This window comes from Podarcis erhardii (assembly GCF_964252035.2).
Source record: "Podarcis erhardii genome assembly, chromosome: 8".
In the NCBI taxonomy this organism is placed as follows: Eukaryota; Metazoa; Chordata; class Lepidosauria; order Squamata; family Lacertidae; genus Podarcis; species Podarcis erhardii.
Genome location: NC_138499.1, coordinates 80,349,129 through 80,360,804, shown reverse-complemented (window position 1 = coordinate 80,360,804; position 11,676 = coordinate 80,349,129). Strand labels below are relative to the sequence as shown.

Sequence of the window (11,676 nt, the reverse complement as noted above, 5' to 3'; positions counted from 1 at the left end):
CGCTTCTGGCGAACCAGAGCAGCGCATGGAAACACCATTTACCTTCCTGCTGGAGCGGTACCTATTTATCTACTTGCACTTTGACGTGCTTTCGAACTGCTAGGTTGACAGGAGCAGGGACCGAGCAACGGGAGCTCACCCTGTCGTGGGGATTCGAACCCACACATAAATAAGTCATGATAAAATTAAAGATTAATAAACATCTCCTAAACTAATGTATAAACACAAGAATGTTGTCATTTTGTTCTGCTGAATTATTCCTTTAATATTGCATTGATGTTATTAGCTGTATTCCACACAAACATAAATTATAAACTTAAACTCTGTAAGCAAAACTACGCGTGCATGAGATTCATTTTCAACCAGAATATGCCCTTCAAAACGGCACTTGGTATAAACGAATCCTTCTCAAAACATACCTGGCTATAGTTCTGTATAGCAGCTCTGGCTTGACTGCTGCGGGCTGGAAGCTGTGAGGCTGCTGAATCACCGAGGGCAAGGGTCTGGTTGCTATGGTAGCTAGATGGATACTGGAAAGACCCTTCGGGTTTGGAATTGAGCTGAAGTGCACTCTGGGATAGAAGGTTGGGCCCTGTGTTGAAAGCAATTTGGAGCAGTCAGTGAGCACCACAAGGGAGAGAAAGAATGCATTTATCACATTTGATTCCTGCTTTCTGCAGCTTGTCATTTTCAGCAATAAGATCAGGTCCTGTAATTTAAAGTGGCACTTATTACTTAAACATCATTATTTTGTCTTTCTCAAGAAGAGCACAGTATGTTGAGCAACTAAAAAGTGTTACTTCATTGAACTTAATGGAGAGAGGGAGGGGGGAAAACTAACCTCATTTTGCGACATGAAATAGACAGGGCAGGGCAGAACAAAGCACTGCAAGAAATAGGAGACTGCTGATGAAAGTACTGTAGCAGGCAGCCCAGTACCAGCTTCTCCCTCCTGCTCTATTCCACACTTTCATTTGATTGCATTCTGCTTCCCCTCTTTTCTGACACCATCACACCCCTAGCAGCCAATGGTGTGGAATGAGGGTAGGAAAATGCACATTATGGCTGCATTCACACCGCAGTTTCCACACATTCCCACGTTGCATTTTACTTTTCTAGTTTCGTAAACCCTTCATGCCAGCCTTCCTCAGCCTAGATATTTTGAACTGCAACTCCCATGATCCCTGACCAACAAACCAATGTCAGAGATGGAGTGCTGGGTGGGCTACATGAACAATCAGTATGATCTAGCAAGGTTTCTCATATGACTTATTCCTCCATCTCAATTGCCAAAAATTCTGTTAGCATGGAAGATCATGCCACATTCTTTGCTGGACCACCAAACCACAGCATTCTGAGCGAGATCTCAAGAACTAGTGTCCCATAGAGGCTCAGAAATGGACTACAAAGTCCTTGATTCAAATGTTGTCTATGCCGCAAACTCATCAGATGCTTTTAGGCAAGCCATATTACCCTTAGCCTAACTGGAATCTGAGAATCCAAACATGAATTTAGCTAACTGTTACTGAGATAATGTTCATGAAAATATTGGAGTCCTCTAAGGTGCTATAGAAACGCCAAGCATTATTATTTATTAGTGTTTTTATTAACCACTTCCTCCTTTTATTCTGCCCTTGAGAAAATGGGTTCAATTGTTAACTTCGTCTGAGGAGTGAAGCTCAGCACCCCAGAATTAATTTCCCCTATTTTCTTCTCCTCCTCATTGTATATATTATTATTTTTATCTCGATTATGGTAAGGTTTATCTTTTCTTCCTTTTCTGTTCCTTTTTTATATATATATAAAAAGCCAGGCTTTTTACTCAGATGGTAATGACAATGTAATGTCAGGTTATTTACATGATACCATATCATTACCAGATAAATGCACGATTAATTTGGTCCTCTAAATTACACTGCTTCTTATGCAGTAATTACTTTTAGATTTACTAAGCCTAATTACACAATAATCTGCTGAAGCTTGTAGCATATCTGAACACTCCATGTTATTTACTTGACTGGTACATGGTTCCTCCTGTGTGTGTGTGCATGCTATATGTTTCATTGCATTTCAATATGTATATTTATATTTCATTATATATGTTCATACAAATATTTCTGTTCTTTTAAATGATTGGGTGGGGGGGATTGATAGGGGCAGAAAGGTATAGAAGAAGAAAAAGAAATATGGAAGAAGACACACAAATACAATCTGCCTAAAGGTAAAGGGATCCCTGACCGTTAGGTCCAGTCGTGGCCGACTCTGGGGTTGCGGTGCTCATCTCGTTTTCTTGGCCGAGGGAGCCGGCGTACAACTTCCGGGTCATGTGGCCAGGATGACTAAGCCGCTTCTGGTAAACCAGAGCAGCGCACGGAAACGGCGTTTACCTTCCCGCCGGAGCGGTACCTATTGATCTACTTGCACTCTGACGTGCTTTCGAACTGCTGGGTTGGCTGGAGCAGGGACCGAGCAATGGGAGCTCACCCTGTCGCAGGGATTCGAACCGCCAACCTTCTGATCAGCAAGTCCTAGGCTCTGTGGTTTAACCCACATCGCCACCCGCGTCCCTTTACAATCTGCCTAGGGAGCTGCTTTTCAACAGAGCTGTTTTACTGCTGGGGTATTGCTTGGGCCAGGCTTGTTTGGGTATCTTTATTTTGTATCTTTGTTATGGTTTACGTGGAAATTGTTTGATTTGGTTGTGTACTTCTTGATGTTTTATTTGTTGTTTATGACTAGGTTTCCTGTGTGTGTTTTTGTATTGTGTAACATTTTCATGTTGTAAGCTGCCTTGAGCATGGTTTTAACCGTGGGAATGCAGCATACAAAGAAAATGATATGGAACATGCTAAAGTATAACTGATGACTCTCATTGCAAGCTCTCTTTAAAGTGAAATGCATCATGCTGAAGTCCTGGAAAATGGATGGACTCTTGTTCTACCCATTTGTTTCTGGCAATGGATGCCTGGAGCAAGAGGAGATCTTGCCTTGAGATCTTCCAGTAAACCTGATCTGAAAATGGGAAGATATATCAAAATAGATAAACTTCAGATGCACATTTTGTATAGTATCCCAAATTCCAAGCAGTGTCTTAAAAACTACAGTGGTACCTCGCAAGATGAATGCCTCGCAAGACGAAAAACGCGCAAGACGAAAGAGTTTTCTGTTTTTTGAGTCGTTCCGCAAGACGAATTTCCCTATGGGCTTGCTTCGCAAGACGAAATGTCTTGCGAGTTCTTGCGAGTTTGTTTCCTTTTTCTTAAAGCCGCTAAGCCGTTAATAGCCGCTAAGCCGTTAGTAGCCGCAAATAGCCGCTAAGCTGCTAATAGCTGTGCTTCACAAGACGAAAAAACCGCAAGACGAAGAGACTCGCAGAACGGATTAATTTCGTCTTGCGAGGCACCACTGTAATATGTATGTCATTTCTTTTTTTCTCCTTTTAAATAAGACAGCATTACCACAGTCATTCTTTATTCTTGTAGGGAATGTTGGGGGATAATGGGAGATTGTTTACCATAAAAGGGAGGGAATGGAAGGTAAGTGTTAAAACATAAAGAAACCCTGATTTAATTAAAACGTTTAGCGGACATTACAAAGTCCAAGTGGTCTGTGGGTGGGTGGGTGTGAATAGTTTACTGTGAGCTTACCCACTTTGCCCCTCCTTCTTAGTAGATGGAGGAAGCAAATCACCACAACTGGAATAGCATTATGTCCCAACCAGGGACCGTCATTCGTCTCATTCCTAACTATATTCTGTAGTCAAAGTTTGTTCTTGATTTACTGATCATGGCTTGGAAAACAAAAACACAATCTCTAGTTAAGTGTGGTTTCTTTTCGCCACGCAACAGTGAGGAGGAGCAAAAGAGCCCAGATCAGCACATTCAGGATAAACCATTTATAATGGTTTGCCATATTGGGCCAATCTGTCTATACTGCATGAATGAATGAATTTATTAATACGGTCACAGACCAGCATCACACACACAATATCACAGATCATAAAAATATCAGAAATACAAGGGACAATATGAATATAACAAGGCTCTAAATATAAAAATTAAAATTAATTGTTAGCATGTCCCCAGTAATTTACATTTAGGGGTTTGAACATTATGGGATGCCACTTGCTTCCTGCGTTTGATTGCAGACGCACAGAATTTAGCTACATTTAATGTAGTCTTGGGATTCTTGTCCTTTAACAGTAGTTTTAAACTATGGTATTCCAATTCTTTCCTGGACTTTTGCAAAACAGGTGTCATAAAAGTCAAACGTATACCCTCATAAAGACGACAACGTAATAGTGCATGTGAGGCAGTTTCAACTTCCAACGAACCACAAGGACAGACCCGTACTGTGTAAGGTTTACCCTCAAATCTGCCCTGTCTATACTGCATGGTCCTTCTCCTTCCTCACCGCACCCCAAGGGCACACAAACACACCCGAGGCTTTTCTGTCTATGTGAGCACTTCCTGTGCTTATTCCAGAGATAGGGACAAAAAGCAGGTATTGTATGGCAAGTTCTACAGGAGCTCTGTGTGAGACTGAGCTATATTTAAAACCCCCTGTTTGCAAGCTACTAAGTAGTCTCTTTAAAGAAAACAGACCATGGAGGATGTTTAGAGCAGTCATCTTATATCATTCACCTGTCAGGAACCCTTCCAGAGCTGGCTCACTACAGAAAAGCTTCAAGAATGATTTATTGTTACTGCTTCCTGCCATTCCTTTCACTCTTTTCTTCTATGCCACTTAGGAGTTACATAGGGCATGGAAGTAGGACTGGGAAATCTTCTGAAGACATTATCCGTACACTTACTAAATAATAATAATAATAATAATAATAATAATAATAATAATAATACCCCGCCCTCCCCTGCCAGAGCCAGGCTCAGGGTGGCTAACACCAATAAAATTACAGTAAAAACATAAGGGGGGAGGGGGAAAATTCAAAATACAGGTTAAAATGCAATTTAAATTGCAGCCTCATTTTAAAAGTAGCCCATAGATTGAAACCATAAGGGGAAGGAAACATAAGGGTCAGACTGAGTCCAAACCAAAGGCCAGGCGGAACAGCTCTGTCTTGCAGGCCCTGAGGAAAGATGTCAAGTCCCCCCAGGGCCCTCTAGTCTCTTGTGACAGAGCGTTCCACCAAGTCGGGGCCACTACTGAAACGGCCCTGGCCCTAATTGAAGGTCGGTGACGCCCTGCTCCCCCATTTTGTTGTTGGCGATTGCCTCCTATTGACTCAAATAAACATGGGATCTCTGAGTTTGGACATTTGCTCTTCCCTGAAGAAATGGTGATGGGGAGAGGCAGAACGGACTGTGTAAGATAAAAGATCTGCTTCTGATCTCTCTCAAGGACAATCACAAGGAGGGACAAATATATCTGAATAGCTCTTTAAACAGATTTATATATAATTCTCCCAGTTTTAGCTTTAGGAATGCTCTAAATCCATGGTTCCCAACTGGTGGTCGGTGGACCCCAGGGGGTCCACAAAACCTACCCAGGGGGTCCATGGCACATACCCATCAACTGTCTGGAGAATCCCATTTTGAGGGGTCATGCTCTTGTGTGAATGCATGAGATCATGGTCGGACGCAGCTTTCATGTGAGATTTCATTGCCCCAAAACACACATTTTGGGGCGCCATGTTTTGCTCGTGGGAAGCTGCCAATAATGTTTCTGCGACTCAAACAGAATGTCAGTCCAACAAACTTAAAACTTAATTGTACCCAAGGAATCCAGATAGATGATAAGTGTATTGTTCAGATAATTCGAAGTGGTCTTTGTTGACACACACACACACACACACCACTGTACGAAACAGCATTTTATAACAATCTAAAAACATAAAACCAGACAGTAAAATAGGTAGAAAGTTAAAAACAAGTTAAAAGCAAAAAGAAATTAAAAACAAAAATCAACAGACGGGGGGGGGGGGCGTGTACCCTTAATTGCCTGCAGAGGCCTGGTGGAATAAAAACTTTTCAGCAGCCGTTTAAAAGTTGGCGTGGAATGCACCCACTGGGTAGCAATGAATTTTGCATATCTGCACAGTTTGTGTCAAGGGACACCAGTGCTTAGCTCAGGGAGCCATTTCAGCTGCATGAAATGATGATAAAAGCAACGACAACAATGGTGTCTTTGAGCTTCTGCAGAGTGCCTTCCTGCTATCGCTGGAAACCATAACCAGCCTGGAAGGGCTTCTAGACAAAGACCGTGGCTGAACCCAAACATTTCTCTCTGTCTCTCTCACGAAACGCTGTAATCAAGATTTAGAAAACAAAAGAGAAGAACTAATGCACAAAGGCGAACGAATGCTTCAGACATATTCCATGTGACTTTAATTAGAGCATTATATGTGTTAAGCAATCCCCACGGAGCATTCTGTCAAGATCAACAGCACAAGGTTACCCTGAAACCTTTGCTGGATTATGAGAAGGAAATAACTCTCACTGATTAACAGACTGCTAGCTCAAAAGATGCCAGATTTAATCTTATTCTACCCTTTCAACCATCTGACAGGTGGTTATTTTTTAAAAATGAGAGAACATGGACTGAATTGGCTTTTTACACATCTAACGATGCAGATGCGGGCCTTTTGTTGTGCAGCCTTTTTAATTCGTTCAGAGGAAGCGACAGGTAGAAGAAAAACATAATAAAAATCAAGACCAAATGCTTTTTCAGACGCAAACATCTGCTTTGTTAGAGATTCTACAATAGAGATGGTTTTTGGAGTGTATTCACTGGGGAATTGCTGAAAGCACTCTATTAAACGAAGAGGCGAGTTGAAATGACTTAATAAAGTTTTGTATTGTACATATGCTGATTCCTTTCATTAAAATCAAATATGCCAGGCATCTGTTATAATAACTATCGCTTTAGAGGATCACGTATTCCCATAAGATGGCTTTAATTCTTACTTTAAAGCAGAGTTTGAAAGAGCTGAACCCCAGAACTTGTTCCCTGTATCATCAGTTCACCATGTGTATGCAAATAGCCAGAGAAAGTCCTTTGTTATCCATAAGATTCCTCAAACTTTAAATTTATTGGCAGGGGGAAAAAACCCCAATATTTTAAGAGCTACTTCACAGGTGGGTTTCTGTATATACATAAAAATGAAATGTTTGCATTCAGCGAGAAGGTGTGTATCAGGTGTGTATTACACAAATATGTGCACCCGCTAATATGCAAAAATCTCCTTTCTGATTGAACGTTTTACTGCAGTAGTTGTACCACAACAGCCTGTTGCATAAAGGGAAAAGTTCTGTGCTGAACAGGGTGAGCTGAAAATGCACAATACATCTCTTCCTAGCCACTAATTTGAGCGATTGTGTTTGGATAAACCATGGGCAATGGAATAACATGGATGAAATAAACCACCTAGCACACCAGCGTCAACCTCAAGTAAGTTACCATGGGGCAGTAAATGTAGTTAAGAAACATCATCTCAAGAGTTAGTAATATTTTTAAATTGCTCATTTTATAAGTCAAATGTAAGCCATACACATATATTTTCATTTTAAGTTATACATATACATTCCACACATACCTGAATTTACAATAAAAAATACAAAGATAATTCTTTACATGTAGAATTCCCCCACCCCCATGTTTAAACAAAAAGTATTACTTATGTGGAAAACCAGAATATCTTAATCTACTTTGTGAGTTCCAAATGTCTATATTTAGCTTGAGGAAAGCTCAGCTACAGATCCCTGATCATAAGGAAAATGTTGTGGCAAATAATTGTGCAAATTGCAGACATGAATTAGGAAAATGATGTCAGTCATCACCCAGTGATTATGCCAAAGTCTGCCTCCTCACACTGCCCCATTTTGTGACTTGCTCTGCCCCATATCTCACTTTTGTGACTGGTAGGCCTCAGACACCTCATGTGGGCCCTGGGGATAGAAAGGTTTAGAAGCCCTATATAGGGTATACTGAAAGCCCAATTCACTTTCTGAGGCAGGTAAAATGTCAAGCATCTAAATATTTTTTAAAACCAGAAGCTGGTTCCTAAACGTTTGATGTTAGTAAACATTACATGTTTTCCCCATCTCTCCACATTTCTACCAAAGGCTACCTGCGCATAAAATAACCCCATGCTGTTTTCATCTGTATTGTGAAAGCAGCTCTAAAACAGCTTGGAGATTGTTATCCACACACACACACACACATAGAGTGGGGCAGGAGAAAGGCAATTGCTCACTGAATACTGCCGGTTTTCAGAAATGACAGATAAAATAAGAACATCATAATGGCCCAGTATCCTTTCATCCTAAAAGCATATCATCTTCTGTGCAGACTGGGTTTTAATTTAGGGTAGGACACAATGAAAGGAACATTCTTTAGAAACTTACTTTCGGTAGTTGAATAGTCCTGTGGATCAAGTATTCCAGACTCTTGCAGAGATCTAATACAGGAGTCAACAAGTTCAAGACCTGTTGTGAGCTCATCTTCTATATCCTTCTGACCATCTGTAACAAAATATTGTTTTAAACATTTAAATAATCTAAAATACAGGGAAAGTGAAGGGAGGCTTATTAAGCAAAAGCTATTGGGTATTTGTAATGCTAGTCTGCAATGATCTTTACACTGCTGACCACAATCAAGTACTGAAGAGGCTAATGGGACGCGAGTGACACTGTGATCGAAACCACTGAGCCTCTTGGGCTTGCCGATCAGAAGGTCAGTGGTTCGAATCCCCACAACAGGGTGAGCTCCTCACCCTGTGTCCCAGTGCCTGCCAACCTAGCAGTTTGAAAGCATGCAGTGCAAGTAGATAAATAGATACTGCTGTGGCAGGAAGGTAAACGGTGTTTCCGTACGCTCCGCTTTCCATCACAGTGTCTTGTTGCGCCAGAAGCGGTTAAGTCATGCTGGTCACATGACCCGGAAAGCTGTGGACAAACGCTGGCTCACTTGGCCTGAAAACGAGATGAGCACCGCAACCCCATAGTCGCCTTTGACTGGACTTAACCATCCAGGGGTCCTTTACCGTTACATTTTTAGTGAAGAGGCAAACTGAATGCCAATAATGTTTATGTGCTGGATGATGACCAACATTCCTCTGGGAATGTTATGTGTCATATAATATTTTGCTCTTCCATTTATTTCAATATGTGCTTTCTCAAGAGGCAATAACTAAATGATAATTTTCTCTCTCTTTTTTTCCAAATTGCACTTTAGCATATATACTTTTTCACATATAACAGCTGGACAATAAATGAGTTCTTCCGGTGTGGTGTTTGACACCCAGTGTTTGTCTCTCAGCCAGCTGGGTCTCAGCTGAGCCAGGATGGGGGAGATAGGCTACCGTATCTCTGGCTCCACCAAGGATGAGGAAGTTAAGCCAATGTTTTTGTTATGGTTGTGTCAGGGACCTCGTGGTTCAGCCAGAGATCTGCAGAATCCTAAAATGCTAATCGTGGTGGATCTTGCTATAGGATCGCTCCTCCAATAAATAAATAAATAAATATATATATATATATATAAACAATGAAACAATTCTGGTCAGTTAGGGAGACTGTACATTCCAAATTTAAAATCGTATTGAAAATACTGAATCCTTAATTTGCAGTCTTTTCCATTATAGCAATGGGCCAGGGAACAGTCTAATAGGTGTGTGTTTTTTTGGGGGGGGGAGAACTAAATTTTTGAATTAAGAAAAAGATGCCCCCTTTGGGGTGCCATTGACGCCAGCTGTGCCTTGGTAACTATAAACAACAGCTCTGAAAGTTTCTCAGTGCCATAAAACAGGATGTAAGTCTTGTGGCCTAAATAGGTGAACAAGTTCGTAAGAAGAATGAACAGACTGGGAGAATGTCATACTGATCTGTAGTTCAGTTTATTGTCATTAAGGGACACAGACTTCCTAAACTGATGCCTTCCAGATGTTCTGGACTACAACTCCCATAATTCCACACCATTCGCCATGCTACCTGGGTCTGATGGGTATTGTAGTCCAAAAGATCTAGAGGCTGAGGAAGGTTGCCAGTAACCTTCATGGATAAACTCATATATATTTTTTATTTTATGATGTTAATCTTTCTTATTGTTAGTTTATTATGTGTATAAAATTGCTTTGTCATTTTCCCCCTATATTTTTAATACTTTAATTTTAACAAATCATTTCATGCTTGATTTATGAAAATCTGTTCAGGGTGGGTGTTGGGAAGTAAACAATTGTTAATTTCCTACTTGGTTTGATTTATGACTCAGAGGGTTCTGTGAGTAACTGATGTTCTGGGAATAGAGAAACATACCAAGTTGTTAACTGACATACTTGTTCGGCAGTAATTTATACTGTTTCTATAAGATTATGGAAATACTGTCTGGGAGAAGTATAACATTATCCCAATTATAAAATATTTGCAGCTTGGCTGCAGTATTTCCATAACCAAAGCACAGTTAGGGCAAAGCACCTGAAAATAGTGACTCTCTGAGAAAGAAAAGTTCAACACAGCATTCTACAAAATTATAATTTACCTTGGGTTTGCCAGTGAAACTGTTCTTCAGTTGAACTGCAGTGAAACGAAACAAAAACCATACAAAATATGTGTTAGAACTCAGAAAAGTCTCGGAGAATCTATTTTTAATTATATGAGTTTGAAACTGAGTCGTACAACTGTCACACTTGACGCTATTTTCATTTTGAAACCAACTGGCAAGGATCCTATATTGTACCTTCTTCATTCAGATGAGAAATTACCCACAATTCCTCCCTCCATCGGCATTATTCTGCACTATACTGAAACCATTTCTAAAAGTCCCCCAATTCCCTGAAACAGATTTCCAGGGGGAGATGCTCTCTACAGAGAAGGTAGTTAGGATCCAAGCCACTGGATTAATATTAGGAAAAACTTGACCAGAACCAAAATTAGGCAAAGAGAGCAATACCACACTGTTTCTCAGAACATATACTAGCGTCAGTTGTACCCAGCTGTCAAAAATATTAGGAATATTTGAATGCTCTCTTTTGCTATAATGAAAAATAAATTGTCTTTGTTACAAGTGAATACTAGCACACAGAGTTGCCCGTGCATAACTGGAATGGCCTGGTGTGATGGCCTGGGAGTCTGATTCAGAGGCTGAACCAGAGGAATCCCAGCCTGCACAGGAGTCCCCGCCTCCAGGGCCAGCTGAGCTGGGGCAGGGCCTTGAATCTGAAGCGCCTGCACCTGTGCCGGATCCTCAGGAGCAGACACCAGATGAATCCACTCTGGCTCCGGAGGTGATTGAGGACCCATTGCCTACAGGTGCGCCTCTCCCAGCCATGTCAGCGGAAGGTGAGCCTCCGCCTGGGTCCAGTAACCCTCCAGCTTCTTCTGAGCTGCAGAGGCTCAGGGCAGAGAAGCGGAAGGAACTGGTTTCTCCCAGGAGGAGTGCTTGCCTTAAGGCCAGGAGAGGTGGGTCACCTGTGGGCCAGGACCGCCCCTGGCCGCAGAGAAGATAAAGGCCAGTCAGCCCGGTCCCAGGTTGCGGGAGCAACGATGTTGGAAACCTGTTTCTGCCAGCACCCAGACCTGTCTTTCCGGAGTTCCCGACCACGCCCGGCTTTTTGCTTTGAACCCAGCTTCCCCCTTGGTGGACAGTCTCCAGACCCTCGGCCCAGGACCGGACTTTGACCACGCCTCACGGTAACCCCCCCCCCCGGGACCATCACACCTGGGA

The 11,676-nt window shown here is 41.7% G+C and overlaps 1 protein-coding gene across 1 annotated transcript in view; it reads right to left on the bottom strand.

Annotated features, from left to right (window-relative positions):
• Positions 1 to 317: 317 nt before the first annotated feature.
• LOC309348086 (catenin delta-2-like) overlaps positions 318 to 11,676 on the bottom strand; it is a 249,053-nt gene continuing 237,694 nt past the window's right edge. Inside the window, exons 4-6 of the mRNA XM_081873178.1 lie at positions 10,492 to 10,526; positions 8,364 to 8,480; positions 318 to 592 (exon numbers count right to left, since the gene is read on the bottom strand). Of these exons, the coding sequence (XP_081729304.1) occupies positions 336 to 592; positions 8,364 to 8,480; positions 10,492 to 10,526 (409 nt within the window). The 3' untranslated portion in view covers positions 318 to 335. The remainder of the gene's footprint in view (positions 593 to 8,363; positions 8,481 to 10,491; positions 10,527 to 11,676) is intronic.